The following is a 22,151-nucleotide window of genomic DNA, read 5'->3' on the forward strand; positions in this document are numbered from 1 at the left end:
GTGCATGACAGTGGATAATATATATATGTGCATGGTGTCTTACTCAGAAAACTTTCCTTAATTGCAAATTATTTATAGAATTGTCTATCAAATATAGTTGTAATTTTGCATTCTCATCTATGTCCAAGTCACAGCAAATCCAAAGTGATCATGTGGAAACTATCTCAGCAAAGCTCATACTTACAAGGATCCTCCTCAGAATCCTAATCCTCCAACCCTTTCAGCCTTGTATTACCTTCCTTGATTTCTGAAGCATTTGCCTGTCCTGCCTCTCTTAACACTGTCAGCTGATCTTATTTGAAGGTTGCATGCCTCCTCCGATCTCACAGAAAGCACTTGGATAGACCCTTACAATTTAAAGGTCCAGAGCCAACAGTTGGGAAATTTACATAAATCATGTGAAATTCAGTAAGACCTTTCAAGGCCTCAGTCAGGGAGATAGTTGCACACCCTTCGGCCAAAAGATAACAGAGGCCTGTGTACCACTTCCTTAACTCATTTGCAATGGGTTGTTCCTGGTCCAGTAATCTGGTAAGCAACCAACTCCAGTACTACTTGTGTCACAGCTACTTGCAAGGTGCTCTGTAAAGCACCTGCTTCCTGCATGGGAACTGGAAAATTGAGGTGTGTCATCTCCTTGGCAGGCCACATCACACGGAGCTGATGAGCCACTTTGGCTTGTGGTGGCACAAATTCTTCTGCAAAATAATGCTTCAGATGTCTTTGGGTGCCACTTCTCTGGCAACAAAGACACTGTCAGAGACCTAAGAAGGAGGGGAAATAATCTACTACTACTGTGACTTAGGGAAAGACACCCAGGAACACCCTAAGGAAGCTGCCTTAGTCCAGCCTTCTCCAACCTGGTGCCCTTTAAGATGAACAAAAGCTCCAGCTGGTGAGAGTGGTAGTCCAACAAGAGTCACCAGGTTGGGGAAGCCTATCCATTCAAACTGGCACCAGCTCTAGAGGGCTTTTCTAGGCTGAAAGTTTTCTCAGCCTAGATATCTAATTAATTAGGCTCTTAACACAGAATGAACATCATTTTTTCTGTCCCTAGCTCAGTAGACCAATCCCCTTCACCTTTCTGCTTCTTTGTTTGCATGCCAAGCTGTATATATAATACTCCAAACAAACATACATAACTAGACTCAGGAAACAGGCCTGCCATTTCTGGTAGAGCTGATGACTGAGCAATGGTGAGGCCTGGGTAGAGCTGCTCACTAGGAAACTTGTACTCCAGGTCTACCTCTCCATCATTTCTCAATGAGTAGACCTGCTGTCCACCTGTGGTTGGGCTGGGCTGGGCACCCAGATAATGCATTGAGGACCTCAGTGTCTGGGCTGAGCGATGGTGGTGGAGACTTAAAGTGGGGTGGAGGTACCTCAAAGCCCAGAGGCAGAATGTGGACCTCTAAGCCTCTGTGTTTAGAGCTTGGGGTTCTCACCAGTCATATTCCCCACCAGCCTTCCTCACCACCCTCCAACAGACCATATGGAATGTGGGCCTATTCCAATTTTTTTGAGGACTGTTTACTACCCAGCACCTCAGCTCTCTGGTGCTTCTGTGTCCTTTTCCTCCTTTATGTCATGTTCCCTGAGCCATTTTCTCCAGCTGGTTTATACTAGGAGGATTTGGGGAAAGCTGTAGAAAGATGAAGTGGGATTACCATTACCGAATTATCAGTACAATAAATGTTTATGTGTTCAGCAGTAGCATTGCTGCAGGGCAGGATCAAGAATGAATATCTGATCCGTAAGTTTGTTTTGGGAAGGAACACTGAACGTTTTGCTCTTGGAACTCAGGTTAAAAGGCTGCAATGATTGCCATAAGCAATTACATATACTAAATGACAAACACATGTATTATATACTTAGCCAAGGCTTTATTTGTTTTGTTTGCCTAATGTTAATAGTTTAGATATTATGTTTCCAGTGTGAGTAGACTATGAAACAGTAAAGTGTTTCTTACCATAAAAATGAACTATCTTAGCACATACATTTTGATATAAGTTGAGCTTGGCCAGCCCTACCACTGGACAGAGTGAGGCGGATGCCTCAGGTGGCAAATGCCGGAGGACAGTAGTATCCCTCCTATCATTCACTCCAAGGGTGGCACCTTTTTTATGTATATAAAGGGGGAACCTCTAGTTGCAGATACCTTTGGGGAAATACCGTAGGTCCCATGATTAGTGCAACATATATTACTTCTGATACAGAGAGGAATCTCCTCTTTCATTAGTATGTGCACAACTACTCTGGAAGCACTGAATGACCACTCACTTTGCATCCCTTCCTTGCATAAGCAGAAAATGATCTGCAGACCTGCTCTGCTAACACACAGAGTACAAGTTCTGCATGTGCAACAATCCTAACACACACCCAGGTGATACCTAGACAGGAGAGTTTTATTGAGCTCTATGATCACTATCACAACCTACAATCGTGGGACCCTTTCCCCTTGGGAGCTTTCCCAAAAGTTTCAAGTGTGCTTTTATAATTTTAGTGTGCTTTTAAAATTCACTTAAGGCAAGTTGTAAAATTTAATTTGTTGTTACTCACAGTCAGAGTTTTCCGGGTGCAAATTAAAAACAAACAACGAGAAGAGTTGGAAAGGCACGGTTGTTGTAGGATGATAAAGAGAAGGTGGGATGGTTCAAGAGAGGACAGAAGGAGAAAATGGACTGGAGTGAGTTTCTTTCAGATGGCAGAATTGGCTTCAGACAGTGAAAAGGAAGATCACAAAGGAGGGGTGTTTGAAGAATGATTCCAAAGGTTTAAAAAGATGCCAAAGATTATGAGCAAATTGATGGCCACCTCTTGTTGATGGCATCATAAGGAATGGCAACTTAACATGTTATAGGATCAAAGAAAACCATCACAGTAATCCAATCATTGACACAAACTTAGAAACAGCATCAAAAAAGCAGCACCAACTAATCAAAACAGCAGCAACAGAATCAAAAGCTTGTTTAAAAAGCAAAGTTTTCCACTGCTAGTAAACACAAATAAGGAGGAAGATGATTTAACCTCTTGAAGCAGGGAGTTCTACATATGCGGTCCGACCACAACACACACACACACCATTAAAACACTCCCGTTTTGCCAGCAAGTCTCCTCAAAGGCAAGGGAACATGCAAGGGAAACACCCACACATGTTCTTAGGGACCCCAAGCCTGGGGGCCAAATGTGCCCCCACAAGCCTATTTATATGGGAGTCTCCCCAGTACTACTTTGATCCTCCTCAGCTGTTTTTGCCTAGCTGCAATATGCCCTCTACCTCTGATAATGCTTCCTTGAATGGAGGAGAGATGGGTGTGCGAGAGTGTTTGTAGAAACTAGCCTACAGTACAAAGATCTAGTCAGCCTTCATTGCTCTGTCAATTTTTGCTTCTGGCCCCTCCCACCAGTGGCATGCGGCCCCTGAAAGGTTTTCCAGAAGAGAATTCACCCCTCGTGCTGAAAATAGCTCCCTCTGCAGCTGAGACAATGAAGGGGCCACATGATCTCTGCTTCTTGTCAAGATTTTAGCAGCAGAATTCTATACCAACCAATACTTCAGAGTAGTTTTCACGGGCAGTGGCACATATATCCATTATGGTAGTCCAGCTGAGATGCAGCTAATGAATGTAGGACCATGGTCAATAGGGGCTTAGAGAATCGTAGAACTGTAGAGTTGGGAGGGACCGTGAAGGTCAACTAATCCAAACCCCTGCAATGCAGTAATCTTAGCTGAAGCATCCATGACAAAGGGCCATCCAACCTCTGCTTAGAAACCTCCCAGGAAGAAGAGTTCACCACCTCTCGTGGGAGACCTTTCTGCTGTCAAACAGCATAATACAGTGAAATGTACGAGACTGACAAAAATCAACCTGTTTATGAGTCTATGCTTATTTGTGTCATTTGGTTCAGATTACTTTGTTGGTTGTATAATACCTTCCATTCAAACAAGGATAATAATAATTTTTAAAGGGAAGTTTGCACTCAGACCAAAGCTTGTATGTGGCTTTTGTGTAGGAACAGGCCATTTGTTGTTTGAATAAATAGCTGAACAAAGCCTTATGGCTTCACTTAGCACAGCTGCTAGATCTTCCGTTTCATTTCATTTGCCCCTTCTCTGTATTTGCAGTTTGTTTCTTCTGCTTAGATCTCTGATTCTCACTTTCTTTCCTGCTTGTACATTTCTCCTCTCTTGCCTCTTGTTTATATTCTCCCACACTATACATTTCCTCTTTCTCAGCTGGAAAAGTGTGCCTCCCTTCTAAGTAGAGCAATGAAACAGTTAACAATATTTACTTATTTAACAGCACAATACTAAAACCACTTATGCCAGACCACTTCTACTGAAGTTGATGACTCTTGAGTAAGTGGATTGTGAACAGTGATCATAAAACTGTGCGGCATCACTCATAAAACCATATTACATTAACACAATTAATAGAAAATGAATATTATGTGCATAGAATGTTTCCAGGCAGCTCATGAAAATATAAAAAGCATTGTTTCAGAGTTGCCGCTTAAAATTAAAAGCCTGGAGAGGAGGGTAATTAAAATTAAGCACAGCAATTAAAAAATAGGAACAGCAGCAATGCACACTAAAATTGTAAATTCTTCCAGACCCCCATCATACTGCCTTACATGAGTAAGCTGAGCAGAGACACACATAAGAGTGCCTTTGAAATGGTTTGTAAAAGGCCAAGCATGTACGCTTATTTTTAGAAATCTGAAAAAAGACTGTCTGTCAAACAGAGAAGGGCTGTAGCACAGTAGTAGAGCACAAACTTTACATGCAGGTTCAATCCCTGGCATCTCTAGATAGGGCTAGGAAAGATTCATGACCCAAACCCTGAAGAATCCCTGCCAGTCAAGTATATTGTACTGAGCTGGGTGGACCAGTGGTCTAAGCCGTTTCTTATGCCTCACAGATCTAAGCAATAACTTAAATATTTTGGCCCCGGTGTAATGCTCTGCTTGTTCTCAGAAAACTCCCAAAAAGTGTAGCATAATGGTTAGAATGTTGTACTATGACCTGGGAAACCAGAGTTAGAATCTTCATTCAGCTATGAAGTTCACTGGGTAACCTTGGGCCAGTCACCATCTCTTAGCCTAACCTACCTCACAGGGTTGTGAGGATGAAATAGAGAGGAGGCGAACCATGCACACCACCTTGAGCTCCTTGGAAGATAAAGGTGGTATATAAATGTAGTGTATATAAAAAAGAAGAAGTTCAGGCATAGAATCACACTAGGAACTGTTCTTGGCGCTTGAGTAACTGGCGATGGTGGGGAACCATGCAAAGGTGGGAATTGTCTGCACATTGTGTCTGAAGAACTGGACATGGAGGAAGGGGTTGATTTCCTTCACGAGCACAAATCACTCTATGTATAAGATAAGCCAACAGGTGCAGAGTCAGCCCAGTCAGTGCTGACTGTATAAGTCAGGCATGGCCAAACTTGGCCCTCCAGCTGTTTTGGGACTACAGTTCCCATCATCGCTGATCACTGGTCCTGATAGATAGAGATGATGGGAGTGGTTGTCCCAAAAAAGCTGGAGGGCCAAGTTTGGCCATGCCTGGTATAAGTGATTAAGGCATATCACACTCAGTCTTGTGCTATCTGCGTTGGAGTCAATCTTGAGAAGTGATTCAAAGATCTGAATTGATGGAGCAATGGAGGTATTTCTACTTATCTGTATCTGTATCTGCAAAGCCTACAAGCTGTATGTATATATCAACGCCCAGAAATGTATTACTGAAGCCTTATCTTCTGCAACAGTAAACTATTTGGACCTTAAGCTGCCTCTGTGTGGCGAATGGAACTGGGGGCAACTTCCGCTGTGTGGGTATCTCACCTCAGATATCCAACACATTCGAGGATCCATGTGTGCATTGTTTATAAACCTCCCCTCCACCACCAAACAAACAAACAAACAAACATTAAACTCCTTGTTAGGAAAAACAACAACATGAAACTATTTCATTTTCCCTTGGGAAGCTGGTAGGTGTGATTGTTCATACTGCACAAGTTAATAACCACATTTCTTCCAATGTGGAGATCAGATTCACCATAAATATTTATGGTAGCATGAAATGGATTGCATGAAAGCATGTAACTTGCAAGAGCTCAAAAATCTTAAAGGTTTACAGTACCGAAAGAGAGTTGATCATATGCAGGACTGTTTCACACCACGACTTACCATCTCATTCCCCTCCCCACAGCCACACACATTGCAAATACCACAAAGCTAAACCATGGTTTGACACAAGCACATGACTGTGGGGGCTCCAGAAAGAATATTGTGGTTACTTGCTCCCCCTTCGGTCCTGCTACATTGCTGTGACCTAAACTATAGTTTGGCTTAGTGTGCCACCCAAACCTGGTTTTGTAATTTATCTCCTCCACATAAACCGCATGCCAAATGCTATAGAACAAACCTTTGTTATAGTTCATTGTTTCTCTAGAGGGAGAAAAACCATAAGCCTGGATATGGATGACATGTTAAGCCAAACCATGGCATAGTTCACAGAAGCACAGCAGCATCAGGACTGGAGGAGGAGCAAAGGACTGCAATCTCCTTTCTGAGATCCTGTGATTTCACACTAAGCAGGGCTGTAGTTAACAGAACGATAGCCAGGCTCTCAGCCCTGGGTGAAGCTTCTACAGGGTCACCACTGAGGCTCCCAGCTTGCAGGGGCTTCCCCTTTCCTCTTTGCGGCTCCGGAGTCTAAAAGTGTCCTTCCTGTCTCTTGTAGCAGTGTGGATCTTGAGCTGCTGAGCACCAGAGGGGCGCTAATTTGCCAGGGGAAGCAGGAAAACCTGGAAAATGATCCTCCTGCCCCTCCCCCCCGTCTGTTTTGGAACTGTGTGCCAACGAGAAATCCTGGAGAAAGTTGCTCTCCAAGCAAGTTGAAAAGGGAAAGTTTTCTTTCTTTCTTTCTTCTTCTTTTGCTTCCATCAACGTCTCAAAGATCAATTAAAAGTGGTGAAGAGATCAGAACACCACCTCCTGTCCGTTTTGGGAGCAGAAGCACTTTGGAGTATTGCTTGCTTATGTTCCCTCCCTCCCTCCCTCCCTCTCTCTCTTTCTGTGTGTGTGTTTGGATCTAGAGGACAACATACATGTTTACACCATATGAATACATAAAGAGGACACTGCTGCATACAATCAGCTGCAAAAATTGAGTCCTCTTCATACTGAAAATAAAATATCTGCAATGAAATAAATGTGATGCTGACATATGAAGCACTTTGTATTTATCCTTTCCTGTAGAGTGTGTGTGTGTGCACAAACACATGTGGGGTGGTGGTGGCAAACCGAGTCTTTGCCCCGGGTGACAGAAAGCCTAGTTTCAGCCCTGCACTAAACCATGGTTTGGCTTACCTTAATGTGCAAACTGGGTCAATGTGGAGCAGTATCAGCTAATGTTTCCCTCATTTTATTTACTCTTTTCCACATTAAAAGCAACATGTTTCTCATAAGTGAGGGAACATGTGTTTTCTAGAATCCATGTGACTTTAAAAAAAATTGTTCAGCTCACAAGATCACTGTACATTGTTCATAACTGTACTGCATGCTGTTTTTCTTGCTCTTTACTTGGGGGTAAAACATGCAAGGCTGTGTGTTACGAATTGTTTCTCAGTGACATTTCCATTATCTGAGTCTTGCTGGGATGATCTAATCTAAATTGGCAGAAACTCCTTTGAGATGCATTTTTGTAAAAGAAAAAAAAATACAATTAATAAAAGATTGCCCTTTTTCTAATTAGGGAAAAAGCACGCAATTTGGTTTTTCTTCCATAAGATTGTGAGAACACAAGCAGAACACTCCTCAATCCATTATTTTCAAGTAAAAACACACAAATGAAACTCTCAGGTTTAGGTTAAGGGGCCAGGGGGCCTATTTACCATGGGCTTGAGAGAAAAGCTAATACTAGCACTTGGGGAATTTGCTAATGGGCATCAAAAATGGACCAAAGAAAACAAATTAAGGACATCTGAGATGTGCTGCTGACTGTTAGAACAAACATTTGAGTTGAAAAGGAAGCCCTCGAAGGCTGCTGTCTTGGATGCTGCAAATCTGGGGTAGCCAACATGATGCTCTCCAGAGGTTGTTGGATTGCAGCAATTATTGCACGCCAAAGTGCTGTGAAACCATTGCCCCACCCAATCAAGGACTACACATGGCAATATTCATTTTGGATTGAATTAGGCGCAACCCTATCGATTACAGATGTAAGGGGTTTGGCCTAGGCATTGGGTATATCCTATATCAACCAACCTACTTGCTGGATGTTTTATGGGGGTCGATCCAGAGATGGTTAGGCCCTGTGACATACATCAAATATCTCCTTGACTGGATTGCTGCCTTGAGGAGTGCTACGACCCTGGACCCCACATGGGCATCTGGGCAGAAGCACCTCCTCCTGGATTCCTTTAATGGGATACCTGTTCCCTCAGCGGGGCAGACAGAGGCTTACAGCCTCTCCTCCAAGCAAGACTAAGGCCTAACCCTAAGTTGTGACAATTGTTATGAGGAAGGTAAAACCTTCAGACGAGGCGAATTAGTCTGACAGAAAAATTCCTCCCTGGTCCCCAATATGGGGACTGAGCTCATCTATAACAAGGTCATGCACTGAGCAATCACTCACAGTAACAGGTAGGCACAAGCTGAACCCAAAAGAGAAATGGGAAAATGGCAGTGCCAGCGAAGGGGTTAGCTGCTTTTCATTTCTGAGAAGTGGACCAGAGTAAAGTCTTCCTTTGGACCTTGTCTGCCCTCCCCCTTGAAAGTCTGCCCTGGGCCCATCAACAATTGGTCAATTTACAGGCAGGTTGAATCCAAGTCCCCCCAGCCGATGAGAGAGTGACCTGGTCCCTCACTGGCTGGAGGTCCTGAGCAGAGCGAATTCCCTTGGGATGAGGTGGTGGAGTCAATGCTTGACTTCAATGCTGTGCTACAGTGGAGATGAGCAGAATTCCCATCATCCCTGACCATTGGCCATGCTGTCAGGGACTGCTGGGAACTGGAGTCCAACAGTTTCTGGTGGGCACCGAGTTGGCTAGCTCTGCTGTAAACACAACCATTTTTGTGAATGCACTTTCAATCTTCAATTGTAAGTCAAGAAGCACTTCCGTCAACATGCTTTCCCCAGTGTCCCTTCTCGCTTACTGTAGTCTGCTTACTGTGGCTGCTTAGCATTGTCACAACACTTAATATATAAAAAGAAGGTTACAAGGAAAGCCACTTGCCAGTTTTGCAATGTCATACACATCATCCGTCACAGGATTCCCGCAGGGACTTTGGGCTCTGATAAGAGGATTAAGGAGGAGCAGCTGAAGATAAAAGCAAGTGATAATCCAAGTCTGTAAAAAAGAGGGAATATTTGCTTGGTAAACTTCACAAGAACCAATTACATACAGTAACATGTGATACTTTGAAGTGAAACATTTCTTGGCTAGTAAAATAGTCAATCACTAGCTTACAAAAATGCAGACGAGTATGATAAAAATGCTGATATCATGGGTTAAGATTTCATTGGGCAATATTTGCAGAAACAAATTCATGCTTCCAAGGCAAATATAAAGTTCTCCACAGAGCAGACTCATTGAAATTAATAGACCTAACTCTGTAATGTTCATTAAACCCCATGGATTCAACTCTGAATAAAACTTAGTTGAATACTACCCAAAGTGTTTATCTCCCCGACCCAATCGTCTCAAGGAGACATGAAAATGCCTAGAACAGGCTCAAGATGCTAAGAATGTATTTCATAAGTTAAAATAAATGTTTTTGTTAGTTGGATAATAGGAGCATAAAATAGGCTATTCATAAAATGTTTGATATTTGACTATAGGTTGCACCCAAGTTTTACTGAGAGTAAACTCAAACTGAAAGGGATGCACCTAAGTGTTCATTCATTTAAAGGGGCTTCTGCCGAGTATGGCTAACGTTGGATGCAAACCCTACTTATATACAGATTTGTTTACTGCTCTCATGAGCCATTTTAAGCATCATTTGGAAAAGTGGCATATAGATTACCGTATTTTTCGCTCTATAAGACGCACCAGACCACAAGACGCACCTAGTTTTTGGAGGAGGAAAACAAGAAAAAAAATCTTCTGAATCTCAGAAGCCAGAACAGCAAGAGGGATCACTGCACAGCTGTCAGCGCTGCCCAAGGTCCCAGCTCACACAAGACCAACGCTGCTTCTTCCTCAAGTAAAAAAGTCTTTATTGAAGTTCAGTTTCATTTCCAGACGCGCAGCGCGCAACGCTACGTCTATGCCCTAGACCGTAGAAGTCCCATCTGAATCTCCTCCCCCCTGACACCAGCTTAAGATTCTAGCCTTACTCCACCTCTTCCTCTGTTCCTTCTTTCTCTGGGTCCTCCTGCTAGTCGGAGTTTCAGCCCTCCTAGATTCTTCTGACGCTGAGTCCGCTGACTCTTCTCCCCCCCTCCTTCGGGCTTTAGGACCTGGCTCCCAATCCGGGTTTTCTGCTGTCCCGCGCTCCTCCACATTTGAACTTGGCGCGCGCGCGCGCGCAGCCTCCCACTTTCCTTCTGACCGTTACACTTGTGTCACTGCTCCCTCTTTCGGGGAGGCTAGCTGGACCTGGCCTTCCCTCCGTTTCCCCACTCCCCGATGGGGGCGTGGTTACCCCTGACTCATCTTCTCTCCCCGCTGGAGGAGAAGCTGGTCCTGACTCATGTGACTCTTCCCCCCCACTGTGCTCTGGTGGGGGAACTGGTCCTGATCCTCCGCTACTCCTTTGGGACTCCCCTCTGGTTCCTTGTTTATGGAACGTCCCCCCTGGGATTCCCCTCGCCCTTACCATAGGCGCCCCCTCCTGGGAATCTTCTGATTCGCTGGAGAAGCTCATGGAATCTCTCGGGCCACTGTCATATTCCCCTACGCTCCCCTCTGATTCCTCTCCTCCGCTCTCTATTTGCTCTCTCCCCTGCTCTTCTGCTCCTGAGCCTCTGACAACAGCGAAAGCAGCGATCCCTCTTGCTGTTCTGGCTTCTGTGACAGCTGCACAGCCTGCATTAGCTACATAAGACGCACGCACATTTCCCCTTACTTTTTAGGAGGGAAAAAGTGAGTCTTATAGAGCAAAAAATACGGTATTTTGAAGATGATTTTAAGTACCAGTAGCTGGACAGCAACAGTGGGAAAAGGTATACTACTTTTGAGCCATGCTGGTGGACTTTCCAGGGACATTGACTTGGCCACTGTGAGAAGCAGGATGCTGGACTAGGTGGCATTTTGGTCTGTTCTGGAAGGGTTCTTTGTTGGTCCTTACCATATTCACACAAGCAAAGATGTGAAATCCCACTTCAGGAAACCAGTTCCATGCAAACAATGATCCTGAGATGCGGACACACTTCACACATTAGGATAGCACACCCAGCTTTCACATGTTACAGCTGAGCATTTCCCCAAGCCAGAGCTGTTTGGAGCACACCCAAGGGTAGCACTCTTTGAAATTGCACTTCAGTGTAATGAAGTTGATCACAGAGACTTGCCTATAGTTTCATTTTTGCACTTCCCCAGCAAACCACACATTTTTGCTTGCATTTTATCTTAAAATATGCATTCCATATGCATTTTAGCACCTTTTTTTAATCCAAGAACTGTTATCTCAGAATTAGACATGCAAAAACCAAAGGATAACCATGTTCTGATCCATATATTTGTCTCGGAATTGTGAATTAGTTTGGCTCCTTAAAAATGTAAGCAGAGCCCTGCCGGATCAGGCCAAGAGTCCATGCAGTCTAACATCCTGTTCTCACAGTAGCTAACTTGATGCCTTTTAAAAGCTCATAAGCAGTGCATGAGTACAAGACCACTCTCCCCACCTGTGATTGCCAGCAACTGGCAGAATTCAGGGCATACTGCCATTGAGAGCCTTCTCCTCTATGAGGTTGTCTACTCCTCTGTTAAAGCCACTCAAGTAGGTAGCCCTCACTACCTCTTGTGGGAACAGGTTCTAGAGTTAAGTACTGTGTGAAAGTACCTCCTTTCGTCTGCCCTGAATTTTCCAATATTCACCTTCATTGGATGAACCAGTATCATAAGAGAGCAGGAAAAACCTTCATTGCGTGCTTATAAACCCAATGCACACATGGAGTCTGTTCTTAGCTGTTAAGGCTACTAGGAACATCCAGCACCAATTTGTTTGATCCTTTTAACAAACCAATCTGTTCCAATGACCCATCTTGTAGCAATAAATCTGTAAGTCAACTGTGTAGGAAAGTCACTCGTTTCACAGTTATCAAATTACTAGCAATTAATTTAATTCATTGTAATTATCTTGAATTATTTGTGTAGAAATGGACTGCACATAATTTCTTTTGTCTCCGTATTTATTTTTGGTATTTGCTGCCCTATAACATGCTGCCCTATAACATGAAGTTCTCTGGGTAGCTAACAATAAGTAAGCAAAAACAAGTGAAATACTATGGTAACCATTAAAAGGGGAAGAAGCCGGACAGATACAATGAAACAGAACTTGCCACATCCTCTAAATTTAAAAAACAAAACAAAAAACCATGGTTCCTACGCAGAGAGGGAGACTACTTAAATTATGTCAAAGGCTTGGGTGAACAAAAAGGTATTCAGCCTGGCAGCAAAAAGACCACAAAAATGGCTAGCCCCCTGGAAACCTATTCCATAACTGAGATGCCTCTACTGAAAAGGACCTGTCTCTGGTGATTGCTCACCTCACTTCATTAATCAGAGGTACCAGGAACAGGACTTCTTAGGAGGATGTTAAGGTTTGGGTCAACGTGTGTAGGAGAAGACAGTCTTTCATGTAACCTGGTCCCATGCTGCTTAGGGTTTCTAAGATTCAAACCAGTGTTTTAAATAGGGCCCAGGGGCTAGTGCAACTGACAATCCACAGGCATAGTGTGATCAAGCAGCCAAGTCTAGATTGATTCTTATTGTGTTTTATTTTGGATTTTTTCTATTATTTATTATTATTATTAAACTGCTGAGTCTCAGGGCACTTTCAGACCTGTTTATTGGGCCTTCGTCATTATTTGTTTTCAGGGAGATTATATGGCAATTGCTGTTTAATGAACATTCACTCCAGTTTGCTTGTGGGAAGGTTGGGCGCTGCTGCCTCGAAGCAAAAGCTTTTCTACCCTTTCCAGTGACTCTCCCTGTCACTTTCCTTATTACAAAAAGTCCACTCTTTGGGGGAAATGGGTTTTTTGCATAACACTTCCCACTCATCTGTGCAATTGTTCAACCTAAATTTGTATGCATGTGACTGAATTCCACCCCAAAACAGATATTGTCTGGAAGCAGCTTCAGTTAATAAACTTGTGACCCTCTTCTGCACCAACCACAGTTTCTGGATTGCTTTCAAAGGCAGCCAATCTATCATGCATTGCAAGAGTCTAAACAAGAAACAAGCAATTCATAATTTTCTAAGCGTCTCTTGTGCTACTTACCAGTCACCATCCCTTTACCACTAGCTAAAAAGCAGTATAAAGCTTTTCTTCACAAGAAAGCTGCTCCACTTTCCTTATCTTTTGCCTTTTCTGTAGAGGAGTTCTGCAATATGCTTTTTGAGAGGAGGTGGTCAGTGGTTCACAGAGTGTTCTGAATGTGTCTCTCTTATGTGCATCTCTCCATATTCTTACAAGTTCTATTCTGTCAGATTTTGTTTTTTATATTTTATTCCATCAACTTTTGCCTGTGGTTGGACATGATTTTTTTTGTCACTCATGTCCACCCAAACTAGCAAAAGCTTGATTTCATAAAGATCATCTTAAGGTGCTTATGGCTCCTTAAAACTCTAAGTGGTTTGAATCTATGTTTGTATTAATAGCTATTTTCAAATGTGTGTTTCAAAGCACTCTCCGTATCACATTTTGTATTAGATAAATGCTAGGGTAGATGCAGACGACCATTGATCTACTACCTAATCTATGATAAAAGAATTCTCCTTACCAGTTGACAAGATGATACAAACGGCCACATAACCTCACAATGAGAGAAGTGACCCTGAAATTCATGGGTTTGTAGTTTGTTTTGCATTGAACCTGCCTCTTGAGTTCACAGAATAACCCCACATTCTTACCTTTTGAGAAAGAGGGGGATTTTGTAATGCCCTTCAACTTAATTTCATAAGTCTCTGTCATGTCATGCCCAGTAAGTGAATAAATGCACACAAAAGCAGCTTTGTGAGTGCTGACTTTTTTATTTAAAAAAAGGCTAATGCAAGTAACATTATAAGTTTTCAAAATATGTCAAACTTAATTTGGAAGAAGCTTCATAACTGTGGAGCCCTCACCACCACCTCCTCGGGTATTTTCTGCAGTTGAAGTATATTTCAAAAACCTATAAAACCTTTTATTTTGTTTATGACTACCATTGGCAGGGTTTAAGCTGTCATGAAGTGGAGGGGTTAACAACTGATTATTCTTATGACTTTAATAAAATGCTTATGTGGTGTGAGCTCATCTCCTCTGTAGCATGCATCCTATTAGCTTGTTGAAAGAGTAGTCCTCACTTTGCAAAGCTCCCTTTTGGTGAGCCACAACTATCCTCCCCATCACTTACATGCGAACAGAACTGAGAATGAGACTTGCAAGAGTCCCCCCCAAGAGACTCGCTTTAACTGATGTGCAGGAGAATCTCCAGTGAGCACCTCACATTTCAGTCAACAGGTTTTCTGATACATGTCAACAGCTGCACAAAATTGAATATGACAGCAGATTTCACAACACGGATTATACGTATTAATTGGTACTTTGATCTAGTTAACACTATGCTGTTAAAACAAACCTCCCACATACTGTTATGCCTCATAGCTACATGCAGTTATAGAATTTAAAATAATTAATCCTAGAGGATACAGCTGAAGAGCAAAGATGGGAAAACTGCAAGACAAACCTTGGCTGCATACGCAATATCCCTTTAAAATGCATTTGAAGCACATTCTTTTCCTCTAAGAATTCTGGACACTGTAGTTTACCCCTCACAGAGTGACAATTCTCATCAACCTGCTTGGAATGGGCTATCGAGTTATAGTGTGTATAACTCTTAACATTTTCCTGCAGAATTAAATAAATGGGATTACATAATGGAGCATGACCCCAAGCGATCCATGTGAATCTCGTCTGCTCCCAGAGGGGAAAAGGGGAGTTCCATTGCTTCCTGTGGCCTGTGAAATACCCCCTGAACTGCATGGTAAGATGTATTAACTGGATATTTCAAGACTGAGACCACAGTGGAAGGCTTCAGAATTTAGGTGTGCATCTCAAGTTCCCTGCCTTTTTTTTTTAAGCAAGTGGTGCACAATGTTCAATCAAACATACCCATCAATATCACACATTGTTTGCCTAAAATAACTTCGAGTGGGGCAGAGCTTTCGATCTTAACCGAGGAAAAATGCAGAGCTTGACTTAGAAAAAGACCTGATTTCCTGGCCAGCAGAATTAGTTGTTCAAAGTGCATTTGAACAAATTTTGATCTTTCATCATTACTTGGTCACACTAAGGGTCAAATTAAATGTGAAATTAACTGTAGAAATATCATTACATCAAGCTGGGGGTCTTAACTGGAGGAACAATAAGTTTTGAAATGGAGAAGACCATTTGTGCTCACTTTTAAGGTAAAAAAATTGTGTTGTGAACTTAGCAGTACAGGAGTGGAAGAGCAGAAATCAAACTGGTTTTTACTCTCTCTTTTTTAAAAACACACACACACAAATCAGCTTTTAAAATGTTAGGACATTTCTTGAAGGGAGAGTGTAGCATTTCATTGTCGGGTTTCAACAGGGGTTCATATACACTAGAAAAAACAATTTAAAAATAAAATGTATTTTTACAGCAGCACAAAAGCTGTCAAAGTGTTCACAGCAGGGCAGTCATATTAAATTGCAGCTCACAAATTGCTCTTTAATGCTTGCTTCCCTTCAGTACAGGTAAGTCTTCAAGGTACAATGTCTGTATCTCTCACAAAGGAATTTTAAGGTCACTTTCATTGTGTGTGTGTGTGTGTGTGTGTGTGTGTGTGTGTGTGTTTAAGGTCCATCCAAAAGAGCTCCAAACAAAGCATAGAATATTCAGTTCAACATTCAGGCAATTTGGATCACCAAACCATGACAACTGAGACACTTTTTCTGATATCAGTGGGACTTCTCTAAATATCCCAAACAGTGTGGCTTCTAACATTTTGCTAACAACAATAATAATAACAATTTATTAAATTTCTATACCACCCTTCATCCAAGAATCGCATGGCAGCTTACAATATAAAAACAAAAAAATTCATAACATAGTAACTAACAAAAACAGTAACTGTCCCCCCTCCCACAATCATACTTGACTGGTTGCAGCTTCCCAAAATGTATAAACAGATGATAGGTGGGTTGTTTCATGCTTTTTCCTACAAGGAAATTCTCTTTTTGTGTAAGAAATGTATTACTTCTGAAGAAGCCCTCAGAGAATCCTGGAGTATATCTATAACTTATACCCAGTGCATAGTTTTCTTTGATGGATTCTCAAAAAACAACAACACTTTGCCTAACTAAAGATCCCTTTCCTTATTTTCAATGCATTTCATTTTTCATATTTAATGCATTTATTGAACCTGTGTTCATTATGTATTTATCACTGGCAATGCCATTCCTTGTTCAAGAGAACCATTTATCAGCTGCAAGAGACTTGTTTATACAGGATGCAGAGCTTTACATAGGAGCTTTTCCAAGACTGTGGAATGTGCTCCTTCAAGAACCAAGGACTATTGTTCTAAATGCAAAATGCGTTTATCCAATCTCCTATTTATAAACATTGTCCTTAAAATCATTCCTCCTGGGAATAAAGCAAATGTTAATAGCTTCTCTCGATTTTCTACCTGGAAAAGTCTCAAATACTTCAGCAATGTTACAAGAAAGTGCCACAGTAGATTACAATAGTTCATGGTGGCCAGTCCTAGAATATTAGGGCTTAGTGAAATCTGTAGTAATCTTGTTTAAACTACTACAGTAAAACAGCATCCTCTGTGTATTTTCACCCATATTTGCACATATGTAGTGTAGTGGTTAAGCATGTGAGCCAGAGAAATCTTCATTCAAATTTTGCCTCAGCCATGAACTCAGGAGATAGCTTTAGGCAAGACACTACGGGCCAATTCATTTTTATTGGGAAATCATTGTTCCCTGTTCCATGAACGAGACTCGGGCCTGTGCGCTTCCTGTTTCACACTCCTCTTCTTTTGTGAACCACAAGAAAGGATCAGAAGTTTTAAGTTCCAACTTTAAAGAAAACACAGTTTCCCATTACAGCCATACTTGAAACACTGTGTCTTGTTAAAACTTAGAACACAGCAGGATCAAGCTATGGTTTGTTCACTAATTAGTTTAAACAAACCACAGTGGCTTGAGATCAGACATAACAGGGATCTGTGGTTTATTTGAAAGTGGAAGTTCCTGAATGGCCCTCACAGCCACAAAAGGTGGGGGGGAATGAGTGAGAACATGTAAGCCCAGGGCTTACCAGTTTGGTCATGTAGCAGGAAACTATGGTTTCCAAAGCCATCTGAAACAGTCCTCTTTCTCAACATCAGCTCATCCATCCATAAGAGAACAGCTGTGGCTGACTTTATAGGATGTTGTTGTTATTGTTTGGCAAGATTAACTAATTATCATTATTATACAACTGAACTGGAAGTAATGGGGAGTAAAAAAAAAACATACACTCTGCCAAAAAGTGCCTGTGAGAGAGTCCATTAGGGAGACTGTTGAAATCCACCCTGATAGCTCTAACATATTTACTACTGAACAAAACATTGACCCTAAATGTTTATTTGTCTTGTTCCTTTCAATGGGACTTGCTTCCAAGTAAATAGGATTAGGGCTGTTGGCCAAACAGTCATAGGCACACTTTGGGAGAGTTAAACCCCAGTAAGCAAATAGGGATTTACTTCTGAGTAAGCATGCCTAGAATCACTCTGTACATCAGCCCACTGGGTTGTTACTGAGTGCACATTGTAACAGATAACTTTCGAAGATTAGCTACTGAAAATAAAAACTACAGAGACTTTCACAATTTAAATTACTGCTTTTGTCTTCCCCTAACGTCAACGTGAAACAGTTCTGCATTGCTAACGTCCTGTCAGAAACAGCACCAGACTGAAGGCTCAACTGTAATTCATGCACAAACATGCAGAGTGCATACCACATGTTGGAAGAGTGTTTTATAATATGCATATGTAACAAGCCAAGATGCTGGAATGGAGACAGAAGACAAAGAGTAATCAAAGTCTTTTATAAGGGTAGGGGATTTTTGTGTGTGTTAGAATCAGAGAATTGCAAGACCACTAAAAATCCTCAGGAAAACGTAACTTGGAGGGAGATCAAGAGAACATCAAATTCTGACGCTCTAGAGCACAAATGGGGGACCTGTAGCTCTCCACATGTGCCTGGACTACAACTTGCATCAGCCTTAACCATTAGCCATGCTGGCATGGAGTGAGCTTGACAATGTAGCCGCTATGCCACACTGGTTTTCCTTGCATTTTCATCAGTCAGTGCATACAGGTAAAACTCTTACTTAGTGCTGCACATATTATTAATTAATTAAATCTGTATCCTGTCCTTCTTGCCAAAGGAGCCCAGGAGAGTACACATAAAGACATTAAAACAACACAATATAAAGCACATTTAATTCTATTAAACACAATAAAAAAACATATAAAAACAATCACATACCCTCACTGTTGCTAATTTCTAAGTTGTCGTGGCCAATAACTGTCAGCCAGCAAATGCCTGGTTAAATAGGAATGTCTTTCCATTTTTCCTGAGAGTCAGCAGTTATGTACCAAACCAGGGTGGACATTCCACAAACAGGAAAGCACCATTGAGAAGACCTGTCATGGGTCAACATCACCGGACAGCAGCCAGAGGTGGCACCAACAGCAAGGCTTTTCTGCCAGTCGTAGGGCCTGAGATGGTTGATATTGAGGGAGTCACTCCTTTTAGAACTTTGTACATTGACACTAACACCTTGAATTTGCCTCTATGGCCTGCCTAGTATAAGAAGACGGTGACCTAATCTGCAGGTAAACCAAACCAAAGGGAAAGAAAATCATGTATAATTCCAAGCAACCAAACCTTGTGGTGGTCCAAGGCTATACACATAGCTGTTTGCTATGCATCCAGTGTACTTCCGGTTTGGGAAGTGGTGTTCACATGATCCATATCTATCCTGTTGTTTCTTAGGTAATTTTGAGCTTTGATGTATTTTAGCACAAAACATAATTCAATCCAAATTGAAAATAGAACAACCCAGCTGTGTGTTAAGCCAGTAATGTTTACACAGTCTAAGAGGCAGCTGGGGATGAGAAAAGATGGAGGCCTAAGAAAACTACACTGAGGGATCCAAACACTCATGAGTGACAATGGAGATATCAGATAAGGAAGCACAAGAGTTTGTTCATAATAAGGAAGTCCAAGAGGTTGTTCATAAGTCTAACCAGGTCTGTTTTGAATACAGTTAAGTACCCACAATTACCTGGAGGATTGTTCCTGATTTTACACTGCCACCAGTTCAACATATTGTTTAAAATAATTTTTATTAAAGATTTTCCATGTTTACAAAGCACATGCATTGTCTCTTTCTACAGGTTGTGTTTTCTACAGATCAGTTACATTTGTTGTGAGACATTTAACTATGGGCATCTGAAATTAAGCAGAATGTCTTGTTTTTACTCTGGGGTTATTTTTCTTTTCTCTTCCTTTTCTCTAAATTAAGTTGCTTGTACAGAATCCAGAGATGCTAAAGTAGCCTAAAATAGCAACTATGATTTATCACCACCACAGTTCTGGTAGCATACCTGCTCCTGGACTACGTGGGCACACATACACACATACATGCTATAAGAAAGTAGCATTTTTAGAGTTGTCTGGAAAAACCACAAACCAGGGGGTTTTTGCAGAGACTTTGTCATATTCAGATTCAGATGAATTGCACAAATTAATAAACAAAATAATGTGAACCTCTCTGAATGCAACTCTATATCAAAATGAAGGTGACTGGATCAGAGGTCACTCTCATCCAAGGCACAGGGCCAATCAGATCAAAAGAAAAGGGAGTGAGCATTTTAAGTTTCCCAAGGACAGAGGGACTTGAGAGATGAGTGTGTGGGAAACTTTACACCAAATCACTGCAGAAGACCTGATTCAGCATTCTGCATTTCCTTATATTAAGCCCTCTAGGGAACACAGGAAGCTATCAGGCCACTGGTCCATTTAGCTCAGAACTGTACACTTGACATGCAGCAGCTCTCCAAGATTTCAACCCTACCTGGAAACACCAGGGATGGTATGTAGTACATTTTGAATGCAAAATATGTCTTCAACCATTAAGTTATGGCCCTTGCCACTAGGGACCTGTGGAGCGGCCCTGCTCTGTAGATGATGTTTCCTTAAGAAAAGCTTAAGAAATAAGCTTCATTCTTCCAATAAGACTGAAACACACAACTCCTGCTGCATTTGAACTCCCAAAGGAATGACTGGGGTTCTCAAAATTTCTACCCCCAGGGCCCACTTCAGAGGGCTAGAAATTACTGAGACCCATTAATCGCAAAATGGTGGCACAGGTGCAAAGCCTGTCACAAAATGGTGGCAGATAAAGGAGAAGTTGGGCATAATCAGCAGGCATCCACTAGTGGTCATTTTCTATTGATATGGAATATCTGTTTGGGAAATGGCTAAATTCTTTTCCTGGTAGTTTATATTTCCTCAAGTTGTATAGAAACTATCTCAGGAAGTATTGTGCATCCATCTCTCCAATTTGGGTAAAACTTGCCGATTCAGTGGCTGTACTTGGAGAATATTGTTATTTCATATTTTTGCTTTCTTTCACAATTAATATTTCTCTCTTGTAATTTTGTCTCCCTTTTTACTTTCACGCTTAACAAACCTTTCCGCTATCCCTTGCCTCAAACTGCTAGGTTCTTTAATTCCCCCACTCTGCTCCTTTTACATTTTTCTTCTCTTGTTCCTTTTATTCCTTTTAAATCACATTTTCTCTCTCCTTCCTTCGACTGGTCTTCTGGCATTTTCCCTCAAAGAAGAAAGGTTTCCCATCGCTCCCCCCCCCCCCGACCCTCTCTGTTACCTGCACATTTTTATCAGGATGTGGGGAGTGGCTGGTGCTGGTACCCATCCAACCAGAAGGGATGCAGGCAAAGCCATGGGGCAGGGCACGAAAGTGATTAAGTCCTGGGCAGGCTTGAGGTGGTGAGGCCCATGCTGGGACAATCCCTTTGATATGCCCACTCAAGCCCAGCAATCTCCTTTTTAATTAACACATTTCCAGCCTCAACGCCTGGCTCTGAAAGGTGTTAAGAGCACTTTCCTAGATAATAAGCAACTCGGCTCACCAGTCATGCTTAACCCACAAGTCAGTCTCTCAAGGCCACCCAGCCTAACAAGGAACAAAATGGAATAATGGGCCCCTATTCCTTTGACTATCCAAGTCTGCTGCAATCTAAATCAACTTGGGTTGCCCTATGTGTATGTGGACTCCCCTTCAACAATCTTTCATAGACTAGCAAGCTTTTAAACATTTTTTGACAAGCTTTTTCACAAATCCATGGAAAAGACAGCTATTAATGGCTGCCAGTCGTAATGGCTAAGCTCTGCCTCAGCAGTTGGAGGCAGTAATGAAAGCCACAAGAGAGGAGTGCTCTTGTGCTCAGGTCCTGATTTGGTTGAGCAGGCACTGGGAGAACAGGATAATGGACTAGATGGGTCCTGGATTGCTAGCTTGCCCTGGAAAAGAAGCCGCTCATAGTGCTAGTCTCCTCCCAGGAGTTAGAAAGGGCATGAGAAATACCAATGAAGATTCTCGGCAGCCTACACCCCAAGGAAGCTGTGTTCACAGTGCCTGTCCCAGGACCACTTCAAAATATTAAAATAGCTACTACTGCTTGATTTGCTTAGAACCAACCATAGTTAAAAATAAACTATCAACAAGAAGCATCCAGGTGCACACAGGCAATACCGTACTTGCTTGGCCCCTCTCCTGCTGTTTCCATGTAGGGGGAAACAGAGGCTGCCCTAGTTTTATATGCAAACCCGAATTCATTGTTTGTTTCCTTCAAAGAAAGCTTGAGAGGTTGGCCTTGACT

General features: G+C 42.1%; 1 protein-coding gene across 4 annotated transcripts in view; it reads right to left on the reverse strand.

Moving 5' to 3' along the window:
- KITLG (KIT ligand) overlaps positions 1 to 22,151 on the reverse strand; it is a 104,914-nt gene that overhangs the window by 29,536 nt on the left and 53,227 nt on the right. For 3 of the 4 annotated variants that reach the window (XM_053405128.1, XM_053405124.1, XM_053405123.1), the window contains exon 2: positions 9,246 to 9,359. The exons of the other annotated variant lie outside the window; for it this stretch is intronic. Coding sequence is in view for 2 of the 3 variants with exons in the window: in XM_053405124.1 (XP_053261099.1) it covers positions 9,246 to 9,359 (114 nt within the window). In the remaining variant the exon portion in view is untranslated. The remainder of the gene's footprint in view (positions 1 to 9,245; positions 9,360 to 22,151) is intronic. 4 annotated transcript variants of the gene reach the window in all.

Source organism: Podarcis raffonei, chromosome 10, assembly GCF_027172205.1.
Source record: "Podarcis raffonei isolate rPodRaf1 chromosome 10, rPodRaf1.pri, whole genome shotgun sequence".
Lineage (NCBI taxonomy): Eukaryota > Metazoa > Chordata > Lepidosauria > Squamata > Lacertidae > Podarcis > Podarcis raffonei.